The 16,225-nt window shown below is 38.8% G+C and overlaps 1 protein-coding gene across 1 annotated transcript in view; it reads right to left on the minus strand.

The window, feature by feature from the left end:
* Positions 1-4,099: 4,099 nt before the first annotated feature.
* LOC131434357 (uncharacterized) overlaps positions 4,100-16,225 on the minus strand; it is a 289,695-nt gene continuing 277,569 nt past the window's right edge. Inside the window, exon 8 of the mRNA XM_058601025.1 lies at positions 4,100-6,657. Within this exon, the coding sequence (XP_058457008.1) occupies positions 6,571-6,657 (87 nt within the window). The 3' untranslated portion in view covers positions 4,100-6,570. The remainder of the gene's footprint in view (positions 6,658-16,225) is intronic.

Raw genomic sequence — 16,225 nt, forward strand, 5'->3', positions numbered from 1 at the left:
TTCTGAAAGATTAATTTTCACGAGGATGGTTTAACCGGGTTCTTAGATTCATATAAAAAGTCCTATGCTCCCATACAATATTCCTGAATTTCATTTGGATCCGATTTCTGGTTCCGGAACTACGGGATGATATGTGTAATGAAATTAAAATAATGACGCTCATTTTTCTCGCAGATTGAACGAACCGATTTCCTCCTTCGGAGATTGAATTTGATGACCAAATAAACTTATTTCATTTTTCGATCCCGGAAGGTACACACAAATTTTATTTGGAACTTACTAGGATTTCTCAAAGATGGCTACACTGGTTTTCAAAATATTCGAATCATATGAATTGACTTAGAAGACCGGCATCCGAATTCCGATTTCGAAACGGGAATAGAGGTGCTCAATCGTTTTCTCCAGAAGGCACAACCGAATTTCATAAACCGAAATTCAAATTAAAAGACTTATGGTTCCACACCCAAACGGAGTCCTTCTCATTCCAGAGTAGCCCGAGTCGGGCCAGGGACTCACCAGTTCACAAACGCGCGATCAAAAGGCGTCGCTGACGGCAGGGAGAAGAATTGCGACAGAGGTCTCAATCCCAAACGGGTTACTCGGTCCCCGGACCCGAGTAAAGACATCATACACGAGCCTGGTGAGAAGGGTCGACAGGATAAGGAGAATCCTTACAAGGACCGACCAGACATGGAGCGGCCCTGGCTCAAAGTGACCGGGAAGAAAAAGAAGAAAGTCCCCGTAGAACGCGAGAGAAGGGCTAGGGACAAAGGGGAAGCCTTGCTGGTCAAAACAGATAAGGAGAAATACGCCGACGTCCTCAAGGCAATGCGGAGCGAGGCAAAGCTTGCCGACCTTGGAAAGGAGGTTCGCTCTATTAGACGTACTAGAGCTGGCGAGATGCTGCTAGTGCTAAAAAAAGGAGCACCAGAACTCGGGGCACTAGCCCAGCAAGTTCTAGGCGACGAAGTCGAAGTCAGAGCCTTGCAAAACAAGGTGACACTTCAAGTAAACGGCTGGACGAGATCGCGAGCGTCGAATAGGTTATTACGGCCATTAAGGAGCAAGGAGGGGTGGACGTTCCACAGGAATCCATTCGCATGTCCGGGTCAGCGGCCATCCGGACCACGGGTCATTATCCAATTCAGGAAGTGGTGACAACACAAGCCTAGGGAGTAGTCATTGCGAAGATATATGGTGTATACTATTGCAGCTACTACGCCCCACCGCGGTGGCCAATAGACCAGTTCACCCAACTGGTCGACAGGCTGACCATTGACCTGGTGGGTAAAAAACCAGTCGTGATAGCAGGAGATTTCAACGCATGGGCAACGGCGTGGGGGTTCCGCAAAGGCAGGTATACGGCGGATACCATAAAATCGATGGTAGCCACCGCGGAGGTTACTATTCAACATAAGCGGTGTGGAATTCGCTACTGCGCGGTAGTAACGCTTGACGTCAAAAACGCGTTCATTAGTGATTGTTGGGCGGATATCACTGACTCCCTCCTTCGACTGGGAGTACCAGATGGGCTGTACAAGATTCTGGAAAGCTATTTTCAGAACCGGGTATTGCTTTACGAGACCGAGGAAGGCTTACGCAGCACTTCTATCACGGCCGTAGTACCACAGGGATCCATCCTGGGCCCGCTCCTGTGGAATATAATGTACGATGCAGTACTGAGGTTGAGGCTCCCCACGGGCGTCAAGGTAGTCGGGTCGCGGACGACATCACGTTGGCAGTCTACGGAGAATACATCGGAGGTTGAACTGAGCGCATCACACTCGATCAGCATGGTGGAAAACTGGTTGCGTTGCAAAATTTCTGGAGAGCACGCACAGACTGATGTGTCTTCGCGTGATCAGTGCGTACCGAAAGGCGTAAGAGACTGGTCGCTGACGGGCAGGTGGACACATCGGCTCATTCCAAGAGTCTTCGGATGGATCGACAGACCCCACGGCGAAGTAAACTTTGGTCTGACGCAGTTCCAAACAGGTCACGGCTGTTTTAGATGGTACCTCCATAGGTTCGGCTACGCGGCATCTCCTGCTTGCCCTGGCTGTCCAAATGAGCTTGAAACGACAGAACACGTCCTGTTTGCCTGTCCCCGCTTTGCGATACAAAAGAATGGTCTACTGGATGTATGTGGCAGAGAAACTACACCAGAGAACCTAGTCCAGAGGATGTGCCACAGCGAGGAGAACTGGAACGCAGTGTCGACCGCGACCTTCCAGATCGCGGGCATCTTGCAGCTGAATTGGAGCGCAGAACAACAGGCAGCCGCGACCGCCGGGGATTATACGAGTAGATTGCGACGTAGCTTCGGTATGGATCTTCGGGGCGCCAGTGAACCGGAAGCCATCCTCCAACCGGAATCATTGGAGCGATCCAGGCATCCTGCTGATCGATCCGTTCACGGGTATCGGAAGCGACGGTTACGGGAGAACTTCCATCGCCGGTGTAGGCTAGATCCTTCGTCGGGGACTAGCCGAGTAGAACTCAAAGCACCGAAGTCGAGTCGTCGGGGCGCCAGTGAACCGGAAGCTACGCTCCAACCGGAATCACAGGATCGACCTCGGCACTCATTCGAGTGTCCTGTGTGGCGAAACACGAGATTCGGTGTCGGGAGAAACTCTTTCGTCGGGGAGCTCTCCGTCGGCGTAGTCTAGATCCTTCGACGGGGATTAGATGAGTAGATTACGACGTAACTCCGGTATGGATCGTCGAGGCACCAGTGAACCGGAATCACTGGACCGACTCAGGCGTCCTGCCATTCGAACCGTTCACGGATTTCGGGAGCGTCGGTCCCTGGGAAACTTCCATCGACGGGGAACTTTTCCGTCGGTGTAGGCTAGATCCATCGTCGGGGATGAGCCGAGTAGTTCGCGAAGTAGACCGGAAGTTAAGCTCCAATCCTGGTCGATCCCCTGTAGCGAAACGAGTGGCTCAAAATCGAGAGATAAATGGTCCAGGCCCATGACGATGCATAAGTCCGGGAAGAGTGCCTTGAGCACCGACAGCTTTCCACCCCGAAGTAATACCTAACGGTAGTTCCGGGGAGGTAGGGTTGGAGATCCAAGGTGTTTTAGTGGGTAGTTCCAATTATACAGTGGTAGTCCTGTGGAGAGTGCGTAAATACATTTTACCTTGTAAAAAAAAGACATTAGGCTTCGATTAAAAAGTCTTTTTTCACAGTGATTGCATAGCCTTCCTATATGAGAAAGACAAAAAGGTGTCTTCTCACTGTTAGGTGGATTAAGAATGTTTTTCCTTTTATACTCGTCCAGTAGAACATCGGGACTGATATGTGCCAAACTATTCCAAAATCGAATTCCACTTTTTGAACCCCCCCCCCCCCCAAATTTATTGGAGGGGCCATGCCCCAATATTTTGGCAACTGGAATAATTATTAGAAAATTCGCTACAAATATCTTATGATATAACACTTTTTTCTGTTATCCCCGTAGTTCGTTTCCGTAATCGTTCACATTTCTTAACTAAGTTACTAAAATTTTAATACTAATTTACTACAATGTGAAATGTGCTATATTTTACCACTTTCGAATATTGGTTATTACTTATTTATTTACTTGGTTGCTTTTCAATTGCTCTAACCACTCCGTTTCCTTTATAAAAATGCTTTATATATTGCAAAGTTCAATGATCTGTAAAGTTTTGTGCCCCCCCCCCCAATATTCATGGAACTTGCCCTGTTGAAAATTTATTCACAAATTGAAGCATTCGGATGTTGCGAATATTACATTTCGAGAAATTCATGATATGGTTTTTCCCATTCTTCCACAGGGCGAATTTCAATAAGGTTCTCCCTAGTAAAGTACGAGTTATTCACATCAAAATGGCTTCACGAGTGGATGAATAGTTTTTTCGACGTTATATTTTTGGGTTAGTGGAAAGATGAAGTAGCTTTTAAAGAGCAAATACTTTAAATTTAAAGGGAAAAAATCCCGCAGTGTCAACTGGCAAAGAACATACGGCACGCTTGGATTTACGTCATCGGAAGTTTTAATTTTTTTTCTGTGAGGTCTAAATCATCAGGTAGATTTCGGTAGTTTTAGTATAAAGTGAAACAATCGAAACGTTGTTGTTGTTTGTTTTTATCTTCCTAGCTTTTCATAACGCGAGCGCACAAACTTAATTTGTTAGGTTAATTTTCCATCTCAGTTTTTTTGGCTTTGGCTGATGGTGTTCCGATTTGCACATTTTCCTGTGCCGAGAGTTTGTCGACAAAAAGTTAAATTTTTCACAACAATTGTAATAACAATAATAATATGAATAATGATAAATAGTAATGGTAAATAGTAATACATATGCGTTCAGCGCAAATTCAGTAGCGACAACATTTTTTTTTTATTATCAGTTTTTACTTCTCTTTTTTCGCAGCTCAATTATTCGTACATTGGCATAATGAAAGGTAATGAAAAAAAGAACAGATCCTATGACATGTGTTCAGGTGAATAACGACCGAGAGAAGTAGAGGAGAGAATAGAATTGATCAGTTGAAAGTCAGCGTTTTTTTTTTTTGCATTTTTACGCTCCGATGCAACTGTGCATTTACCAATTTAAAATATTCAGCATTCCTCTTATCTGTGGCACATCCTGATCTGCAGAATTCGTAGACTGAAAAACAATTTGCCAAATTCATCAATATTCGGAAAGGGATTGGGGCTTCGTTGCTGTTTTTTTTTTTCGTTGGTACTGACAATCAGCAGTCAGCTTTCGAGTATTAGAGCACACTTTTTTTTTTGGTTGGGTCAAGCGCTTATAACACAAACAAAATTTGAAAATATAGCATAATCCTGGGGACACCAGCAGGCTGGGTGTTTTTTTTGTTTTGTTTGTTTGTTGTTTGATGGGTCAATCCCTATCGAGGTGGACAGTCGTCGAGTGCCGCGTGGAGTTATTTATTGCGTGCTGGATGTCGAGTCGTTCTACACTTTTTTTTCCTGTCGGATGCCCGATGAACAGGATAGATATGTTATTTTCAATTAATGGTTTGTTGATTTTTAAAGTCCCCCCTCATTGACTGCCCCCTCTGAGTCGATAACAGAAAAAAACGGATTGATGTTTTTCTGTACTACCTCATGTTTATAATTAACGGGACTTAACTCTTTCACAGGGTGTTATCAGCCGGTGTCATAGCCGAATTTGTTTGTGTTGGACGTGTTATTTACGGTTGTAATTAGCCTCGGACACCCTCAATTGTGCTTGTGCTGTTTCTTGAAAATGATGATGATGATGACATTATCCGATCCGTTTTTTTCCAATTAAATAGCTCGTAACAACGTAAATTATTAAGAATCAGAAAATTTCATGAATAATTCATTCTTCCGCAAACGCTCAATGGTCAATGGTTTTTCCCCTTTCTTTTTTGACTGACTGGTAAATAAATGAATGTTTAAAATAATTATATTTTTTTCCTGTCCTTTTTCGGCTGCCATTCTGTCGCTTCCTGGCTAGGTGTCCTCCTGATTTGTTTCGCCTGTCAGTTAACAACCAGCTGCGAATTGGCAGCATTGCGTCGGGTGTGAAATTCAACCCGGATTTTTCTCGTTCGCAGAAGTATGGGGCTTCCGGTTTTCCAGGAACAAAACAAAAAAAAAAAGCTCGCTCCAACCAACCCAACAATAGCCGACTATGAATAAATGAAATATAAATCTCATTGGTTCGGGGGGATGTTTTTGATTCTTTTTTGTTCAACTTGCGTCATTCTTGCGTTTCACTCACTGCGCCGAATGTTCAGACCGGTATGCAAACTTCTCTTGATGACTTTTTGTTTTTGCTGTTTGTCGTTGTTTGGTCCTGCAGGCGAGAACGGGTGACTACCGGCCTGTTACGATTCTCCCCGCCTACTTCCACGTGTTACCAACGCCGGTGGTCTGGTTTCATTATTAATCACTAAAAACTCATTACCAATTGAACATTTGATTAATAATTGCTTTTAACATTTGTGTTTTTTTTAATGTTCGTTCGTTGAAAAAACAATTTTTCGCGTGCTACTATTGCTTTGCCACTTTGCTCGTTTTCCTGTTTGTTAAAACAATTTAGCGTAATACGATTACGTGTAAACCTTGTCCGGTTATTGAACTATTAGTAGATTAAAGGTAATTAAGCGTTAAATAGGTGTTGTATGCTCTGAAATCGAGACGGTAGAATAAACAGTTTTACAAAATTAGCATCAGTTTACAAGGGTATACAATTGATCCAATAACTTATTCATAGCATCAGTGAACGATAAAATTAGTTACAATCCTTTATGCTTAAACCATAATATTGTAGTTATGTTTGTTTTACTGTTTTAGCACAGTCATTGTGTTTGTTGTTTCTTCGTTGAACTGTATCAAACCACTTGATGTTTTTTTTTGTTTTTAAATCTAAACTTTTCTGTTTGTGTTTTTCTTTGTGTGCGTGTGAATATTCTAGAATCTCTTTCGCTTATGACATAGTAAAAGATCGCAAAAAAAAGTAAACTGGATCTCCGACGAATTGTTTATTTGTTTGTTTCGCTGTGTAGTGTTTTTTTTCTATGCTGGACGTTTGCGTGGCGTCTGTCTAGTCGTGGTGTTGAGTGCCCGGCGGTGCCCGGTAGCCCGGATAGGTTTGGTTCAGGGCGTTCTTAGCGAAAAAATCGCTATAATCCTACAATGAACAAAAACAAAAACAAAACACGAATTTAGTGACGAAATTGACACGGCTAAAGATTGTTATATTCATTAACGGAATGGAAAGTCCTGGATGGCTGGAAATGGAAATTTTTCGGACGTGAATGATGTTATACTAAACATATCAAATTTCCTTCCCAAGTAGCACGTTAAGTTGCTGTCCTGTATTTTTCTACTGATTGTGCAATTTATCAAATTAGTTTATATTACTATTCTAGTGACTGTTGTGTTATGGAAAAAGCGCAATTTTTCTTTGTTGTGCAACATATCTTTAAGTTCTTCCGTTGTTACGAACATTTATTCACAATTATTGTGCAACTGATACAAAAACTCATGCATCGATCTCATTACAACTTTAAACATATTCTGCACATAAATAAATGGTAATACTACATATTGTAGAATTGATCTTTTATGTTTTAGTAAATATAAAATCAACAACGAACTGCATTTTCATGGTGAAACATGTCTTCATACGCCTGAAATTTTCAAGTGCCTTTGAATGTACGTGTTTTGATGATTGAACATCAATTTCTGTGAAAATAACAATATATTCTTATCAATGAATATGATCGAGATAGTGTTTGAAATATATATAAGAATGCTGTCAAACATTCATACACCTTTTCAGACTATTTTAATCATATTGATGTTTCAATTAATCTGAAAAATCTTGATATCAAACTAGTTGTTTTTTTAAAACAAACTATTTGATTTCAACAACAATACAGTTTAGTCATATATCTTAGTAAACCCGACATTTGTGATACGCACTGTAGGTATTATTTTGGTGAGCCCATGTGCTTTAGTTGCAAAAACAAGTTGCTCAAGCGGTCTACTTTTCTCCCGGAAGTAAAAGTCTCATTTCAAATCGGACGAAGAGGAGAATGTCCTGTCTTGGTTGATGGATTGGAAGATTACGAACGTCTTATTCGATATTTGTCCGAGAAATTTCATAAATTTTATTCATATGATATAAAATCAGACAGACCCTTCAAGGCTGCCTTGGAAGGCTTATCAAATGATTAAAGTACTGATGAAATTAAAAATGAACTGAAAGAATTGCTTGGTTTTGCACCTTCCCAAGTTATACTTATGAAAAAAAGAGCGAATGGTACTTCTAAACCACGCTCTGGAATTTTCCATGAACTTTACCTAATACACTTCAATCGAAGTGATGTAAACAATTTGAAAACTTTAGAAAAAGTACGTTTCATTTCCCACATTAAAATTCATTGGGAACATTATAAACGCCATAATGATATTGCAAACTTAACGCAATGTCGTCGTTGCCAAGGCTTCGGCCATGGTACCAAAAACTGTCATATGGATATACGGTGTTTGAATTGTGGTAAATCGCATTCGAAAGACGTTTGTCCAATGAATGAAACCACTGATAAATTTTCATGTTCGAATTGCAATGGAAATCATAAATCCAATTGTTTGAAATGTCCTGCCAGGGGAAAAAATTGAACGCTTGTTCGCTTAGACAACAAGTCAAATTAACAACCTTAAATGTACAGAACATACCAGAAAATCAAAAAACCGTTACAAATGCCACGCCTAATTCTTCTAGGCACCTATTTCTTCGAATGTAAAACAAAAAACAGGTACGCCTTCCAATTCGTCTTCTAACGAAAACAATTTATTGACAGGTAGATCAACCTCGTCATCATCTTCTTCTAATGGCAGTTACGCTTTAGTAACAGGTAGAAAACTACCACTTAATTCTTCTAATGTAAATAATCAAAACACAGCAACGCCTTCCAGTTCATATTCTAACGAACACAATTTATAAATAGGTAGAACGGCCAAATCATCTTCTTCTAATGGCAGTTCTAATGGCAGTCTACCTACCAATATTCAATGCCATTGGCTTCTTTAAGCGAAGTCGATTTAGGCGATATAGTGGAAAATAAAATGATCTACCTACAAGATCAACTTTTTCAAATGATCATCCGAATGAATTCGACTTCATCACTTTTTGAAGCATTTCAAATCGGATGGCAATTTGCGAATAATATTATAATGAATTTAAAATTTAACAGTGATGTTAAATAATTATTTGAATATTTTAAATTGGAATGCTCGATCTTTGAAATCGAGTGAAGATGAATTTATAATTTTCTCGAAGTTCACAAAATCCACATTGCCATTGTGACAGAAACTTTTCTTAAACCAAATGTCAAATTGAAAAATAATCCACGTTATGTGGTTCATCGATTTGACAGGTTTACTGGAATGGGTGGTGGTGTTGCCATTTTTGTCCAACGGCAACTTAAAAATCGAATTTTACCTTCTTTCAATACTAAAGTTATTGAAAGCTTGGGAATCGAAGTTGAAACTATTCATGGAATTTATTTCATCGCTGGAGCATATTTGCCATTCCAATGCACCGGCGAACAATTAAATTTCTTTAAAGGCGATTTGCAAAAACTTACAAGATATCGATCGAAATTTTTCGTAATAGGGGACTTAAATGCTAAGCATGTCCAGTGGAATTGTAGACAAAATAACAAAAAAATACTTCATAATCAATTCTCTGCTGGTTATTTTGCAGTTCTTTATCCCAGTATTCCAACTTGTTTCTCTTCCGTGAAAAACCCGTCTACAATTGATCTGGTTCTAACAGATCAAAGTCACATTTGTAGTGAATCGATTACACATGCTGACTTTGACTCAGATCATCTTCCAGTAACATTCAGACTTTCCAACGAAGCTTTAATTAATGCGAAATGAAATTTTCGCTAATGAAGTTGAACAAATTAGACCATATTCTAAACCTTTCTGGAAACTTTCTAAGGTTCTTAAGAAACCTCAGAAACCAATTCCTGCTCTCAAGGAAGGAAATCAAATATTTCTTACAAATGGCGAAAAAGCTCGAAAACTTGCTCAGCAGTTCGAGAGTGTACACAATTTTAATTTGAACGTTGTGAGTCCTATTGAAAATGAAGTCTCACTGAAATATGAGCATATTTCAACCCAAGTGTCATCACAAGATGACATTATTGAGACGAATTTTGATGAAATTAAATCAATTATTAGGAAACTTAAAAACCTGAAGGCTCTTGGTAATGATGGAATTTTTAATATTCTTATTAAAAATCTTCCCGATGTTGCCTTGAGACTCCTGGTTAAGATTTTCAACAAGTGTTTTTCATTAGCTTACTTTCCAAAAAGATGGAGAAACGCTAAAGTAATTCCTATCCTCAAATCTGATGAAAAACCCAGCAGAAACATCAATTTATCGACCAATTAGTTTAATTTCTTCTATCAGTAAACTTTTCGAAAAAATTATCTACCAGAGCAGTTTGGATTTCGTCATGAACATTCAACTACTCATCAACTTGTCAGAGTAACAAACATGATAAAAGCAAATAAATCTTCTGGGTTATCCACTGGAGTTGCTCTTCTAGACATAGAAAAAGCATTCGACAGTGTTTGGCACAAAGGTTTAATAGCAAAAATGTCTGATTTCCAGTTTCCTATTTATTTGATCAAAATGATTCAAAATTATTTAATTGATCGTACTCTTCAGGTTAGCTATCAGAATTGTAAATCTGAATTTCTACCCGTACGAGCCGGTGTTCCGCAGGGTTCGAGCGTAGCTCCAATCTTGTATAATATTTTGAAATCGCTATTCTGTGACGACACAAGTCTGTTAGCCACAGGAAGAAATCGGAGAGTGATCTGCAGCCGCCTGCAAAGAAGTTTAAATATTTTCAGTCATTATCTGTCAAAATGGAAAATTAAACCAAATGCAGCAAAAACGCAATTAATTATCTTTCCTCATAAGCCAAGAGCATCTTTTCTTAAACCAAACAATAATCACATCCTCAAATTGAATGGCTTGGAATTGACATGGTCTGATCAAGCTAAATACTTAGGTTTAACGTATGACAAAAAACTCACTTTCAAGGATCACATTGAAGGAATCCAGGCCAAGTGTAATAAATATATTAAATGTTTATATCCTCTTATAAACAGACATTTTAAGCTCTGTCTAAAAAACAAATTGTTAATTTATAAACAAATTTTCAGACCAGCCAATTTGGTCAAGTTGTTGTTCCACCAGTAAGAAAACGCTTCAAAGGATTTAGAATAAAATTCTGAAAATAACTCACAAATATAGAACCATTAGATGTAATGTCACCTAATATTATAAGCAAATTCCGACAAAAATCGATGCAATCGATTAGCTCTCTGTATTAGTTGATAAGTTAGTATATAAGTTCCTTTTTCCTCATTACACAATACAAGTAGGTTTAGAATTTTCCCTCCACAAAAATCTCAGAATTGCGGAAGCAAATGATGTCTTCATGGTAATAACCAAAACATGTATATAACAGGGCTGAAAAGTCACCACTTGTGGCTGAACACCCAATTTAAATCTTAATAATTTAATTTTAACTCATATTCCAATAAATAGTTATGAAAAAAAAAAGTTGCACAAGCGGTAATATATATCCATGGGAGGAACTATGATTAAATTAACTTTTCGTTCAATATCTTTAAAAAGTGTTGTCAAGTCTGTTCATTTTTTTCGCGAGATGAAAACCGAATACAAATTATCTGATTGATTTTTGTTTTCATTGCATAAGTAATGCTGTAATTCTGAAACTTTTATGATAATATCTTACTGTTTTTACAGCGAGGTTTTCAACTCGGCTTATCATTTTTTGCCTTGCGGAGAGCATAATTTGACTACTTTTTTCTTCACAAGAGATATAATTATGACAGCCAATTGGAAATTTTTTGAAAAGTTGAACAGCTTCGTTTTTACATGACGATGTGAAAATTTTTGCAGAGCTTCTATAGGGTAACAGAGGTATTTTGGCCACTTCATATATTTTGGCCCACCTAACAAACTTTATCGATTTTATCGGATTTTATCCATGTTAAGTAACCCATGTTGCATCAATTTGATGCCTATCATATTAAATTACCTATTGCGGAAGGGTTTTCAAAGATATCACAACATTTGGTGGATATTTGTACAAAGTGGGCCAAAATAAAATCAATCCTAAAGTGGGCCAAAAAACCTCTGTTATCCTAACTGCTAGTGCAACGTTGGCAAGTTGGTGATTTGCTGCACAATTGTTCTGTAGTTCTGTAGTGATTTTTTCGGTAATATTGTAAAACTTAACAGTGATAAGTTGCACAACCGATTTTAATATATTTAAAAATCTTCCTGAACTCATCTAACATAAGAAAACAATTCTGAAACAATTGTACAGGGTCCGGCACTCGAAGTGTAACCAATTAAAAATGCCATAAATTCAGTTTGGAAAATTACTTTTACTTAATTCAAAGTACAAAATGTGTACAAATAATACAAAATTCTGAATCAATTCACTTTTGCTCGATATGACCACCTTTTGCCTTGACTATGGCCTTGAGACGGTCAAAAAACGAATCGCAAGTTGCCGAATGTGACTTGCAGGTATTTAGGCCCACTCGCGGACAATAACTTTTTTAAGCGACTCGAGACTGGTGTATCTTTTAGTTCGGACTTTGCTTTCCAAAATGGCCCAAAGAGAATAATCCATTGGATTCGCATCTGGTGAATTCGAGAGCCATTGTGTGGACGTGATGAAGTTCGGAACGTTGTTTTTCAGCCATTCTTGGTTCACTCGAGCTTTGTGAGACGGTGCCGAGTCCTGCTGAAACGTCCATGGTCTGCCACCGAAATGTTTGTCTGCCCACGGCTTCAAAGCAACCTCCAGAATACTTTCCCGATAATATGTCGCATTTACCTTGACGCCAGGCTCGATGAAAACGATTGGAGAGCGCCCATCTGCGGTTACAGCGGCCCAAACCATTATCTGTTGCGGGTGCTGCCTCCTGGTGGCCAATCGATGACTCAAATTCTCGTATGAACGGTCGGTCAAGTAAACCCTATCATTTTGAGAGTTTACGAATTGCTCAATTGGAAAAATTTTCTCGTCAGAAAATACAATGTTCGGAAATCGACCGCCTTCGGGCAAACGAAGCAACTCCTTCGCTCTCTCAAGTCTAACTTGTTGCTGCTTCGGTGTGAGATCATGCGCCTTTTGGATCTTGTAAGGCTTGACCTTCAGATCATTTTTCAGTATGCGGCGGATGCTACGGTCGGATATTTTCAGTTCTTTTGCCATTTGATTGGCACTTCGTCGAGGATTTCGTTCAAGTCGCTTCTTCACTTTTTGAACCATCTCACGTGACGTTGCAGTCTTTTGATGACCACCTCCATGACGTTTTGCGATGCTACCAGTATTATTGTAACGAGTTATGGTGCGATAAACAAAAACTTTATTCACTTTAAGGTGTTTGAGCTCACGAACAATCGCTGGTTGTGATTTTCCATCTAAATATAAAGCAATCACACTATTACGTTTTAAATCCATCACTGATTTTTTTTCGCGTTCACTTTTGGCAAAATGCTTTCTTGCGCTTGTAAACAATACAACTCCGAACTGTCATTTAGCAAATTTCTAGAGAGCTGATGCCCGTGTGTCAGCTGCGCGAGCGGTCTGAAGCCGGACCCTGTAAAACCTCTTGAAATTTCAATAAGTTACATTTGCTACTTGGGTTCTCATTCAGCAATACTCAAATAAAGATACTTCAGTCAATAATTTTGTCAGAGTCAATAATTGGATGAGAAGTGTCAAAACATGTTTGGTAAATTGTTGTATCTGAAACATATAGCAATGTATTTTTGACCACTATTTCCCATGGCCGAGATCTAATTTCGAGGACCGGAATAGCCGAAGTTAGTTCGAATGGCCAGCAAAACATATGACCTACAAATTGGAACTGTTTTGAACCTGCCCACTGATAAAGCGGTTATATTTAGGGTTAGGCGTATAGCGTTCGTTGAACAACATACTGAACGAAATTCTACTTTGTTGTTGTGTTCTTTTATACAAAAGTAGTGTGAAAATTTATTTTTATATATTTATTAATTTATGGAGCTGAAATATTAATCTCTCACTCCAGCAGGCATGAAACCTCCTCATCGTTTATATCAACAGATTACAACAATCCAACAGATACATGTATGCACTTAATACTAACCCTAGCTAACTAAGTCTATAGTAATTAGATGACACTAAACCCATCGGGTATACGATGGTGATTTTTCATTGAAACTAGAGAAGAAAAGAAATATGCTTTAAAATGGGAGGTAGAAGGAGGGAGTGTTGAATGAGAGTTGGCGAACGAAACGGGGCTAGGTTCGGCATGTAGATCTAATTAGTGGTCGAAAAAGATAGGAGAAGAACGATGAAGAGCGGAGAAGAGGAGATACAATAGGATTAGTTACAACGAGCGAATTCATTAGTTTTCAATGAAGATGGTGGAGAGACGAAGGGGTGGTCGAGCGGAAAGAATTAACATTAGTATTATAACAGCAAAAATAAAGAATCATGGAATAATCGTTGTATCGCGTTACGAGAGAGATGGAAATCAAACTCCTGTGGGCAACTATTGAATAAACGGCACATACTGGAAAAGGGTTCATTATATCCGTAATTGGTTCTAGCATGGGGAATTCGTATAAATGGATGAGAACGAAGACTTCGACGATGAATGTCAAAATTGATCAATTGTAGGAGATCAGGACTGTCAACACGTGATTGAATTAGATCAGCAATAAAGACAGCCTTGCACATGTTCCTACGTACAGACAGTGGATCTAGCTCAATAAGCCGACAGCGATCTTTGTAACTAGGCAGGTTGAATGGGTCCCTCCATGGTAGATTGCGGAGTGCAAATCTAACGAATTTGCGTTGAACACCTTCGACACGATCAATGTCGATCTGATAATATGGCGACCAAACGATAGCTGCGTATTCTAATGTTGATCGAACTGGCGCACAATAAAAAGTCTTCTGGTAGTGTATATCGGTAAAGTTCTTAGTGATCTGAAATATTAAGTCTAAGAATTTACAAGCTTTCGAAATTACATAATCGACATGATTCTTGAAATCCAATTTGTGATCGAGAATAACACCTAAGTCCTTAACCGAGGATTCACGTTTGAGGACATTTTGCAAGAGATGATAGTCATATGTAATTATTGAGCGTTTTCGGGAAAAAGATATAATGGCGCATTTGGAAGCGTTTAGTACCATCCTGTTATTGTGGCACCATTTGGCGAATGTGTCAAACTGAGCTTGCAGAAACCGTGCATCTTCTAGTTCCTTTATAGGATGATATAGTTTGAAGTTGTCAGTAAATGATAGTTTGAAACATTTCACGGAGAGGTTGAGATCATTGAGGTAGAGTAAAAATATAAACGGTCCTAAGAGGCTTCCTTGAGGTACTCCAGAACTAACAGTAAAAGGAACTGTTGTGAAGTTTCCTATTTTCACCGACATCTCGCGACCAGTAAGATATGAACACATCCAATCCAGTAAAGCGCCACTAAAGCCCAGTCTGTCGAGTTTAGCAATTGTTATTTGATGATTTATTTTATCGAATGCCGCTGGAAAATCTGTGTAGATAGTATTAACCTGTAGATGCGATTCAATCAAGTATCTTCTTCATATAAAAAGAAAATTTCAAGAGAATTACAAAAACAATAAATTTGGCGATGGAGAATCCAGACTAATTTAGAAAAAACGGCGTGTTCTCATGAAATATCAATTTTATCGATTTAATTGCTCATATATCTCTAAAATGACTGCGCAAAATAGAAGTATTCTATAGGTGTGCAGTGTTTATTTGAAAAAAAAGGTAATTAGAACCTTCCAAAATTCTCCAGTAGAACTAGTTCTACGGGGCTCCAACTCCTCATATTGAAGATGCACAGCAAAAAAATTATGAACTTTGCAGGTGATGCAAATCCACATATGACACAATTCATAAAAACGTAATTCGTAAAATGACTTAGTTTCACATGAAAGATTTGAATATGTGTCAACCACACCCCGTCTTTCAAGCAGACGTGCAGTTTTACATGTTTCACCACTCAAAAGTATTACTTAATGCATCAAATATGTGTTAGATCTACTGTAAAAATCAGTTATTATTGACGCTCGTATATATCTCGATCTCAGAAGACGTAAATTTACACGATTATTTCTAGGTGTGTGACTCAACAATGGACCTCTGTCTGTTTGTCTGGTTTGTTGAACGAAAAAAAAGGCATTTGGTTCAATGGTCTGTTTCAAAATCGGCAAACGAAAGTCCTGAATTGGCCTCCCGTTGGACAATTTATTGAACATTAATCGGACCAACGGAGGACATCATTTGGAAGTTTTTTTCTTTGATGGAAATTAAAAAAAAATTTACCCCCCTTTCACTTTGTCGATTTAGGGTATGTTCAGGAGTGTTCTAGTTTTAGATGCATAATTTATGTCAGTTTTTAAATTTAAATCCAGAAATTATAACAAAATAAACTGGCAGTCCCAGAAGCGTTTTATCTTAGAGTGCCTATAATCAGAACGACGACAATTTTTCTGAATTTTATTTGGATACGACTTCCGGTTCCGGAATTACAAGGAAATATGCGCAAATTTATGAAAAAATGCGCACTCAATTTTCTTGGAAATTTCTTAACC

Source organism: Malaya genurostris, chromosome 3, assembly GCF_030247185.1.
Source record: "Malaya genurostris strain Urasoe2022 chromosome 3, Malgen_1.1, whole genome shotgun sequence".
In the NCBI taxonomy this organism is placed as follows: domain Eukaryota; kingdom Metazoa; phylum Arthropoda; class Insecta; order Diptera; family Culicidae; genus Malaya; species Malaya genurostris.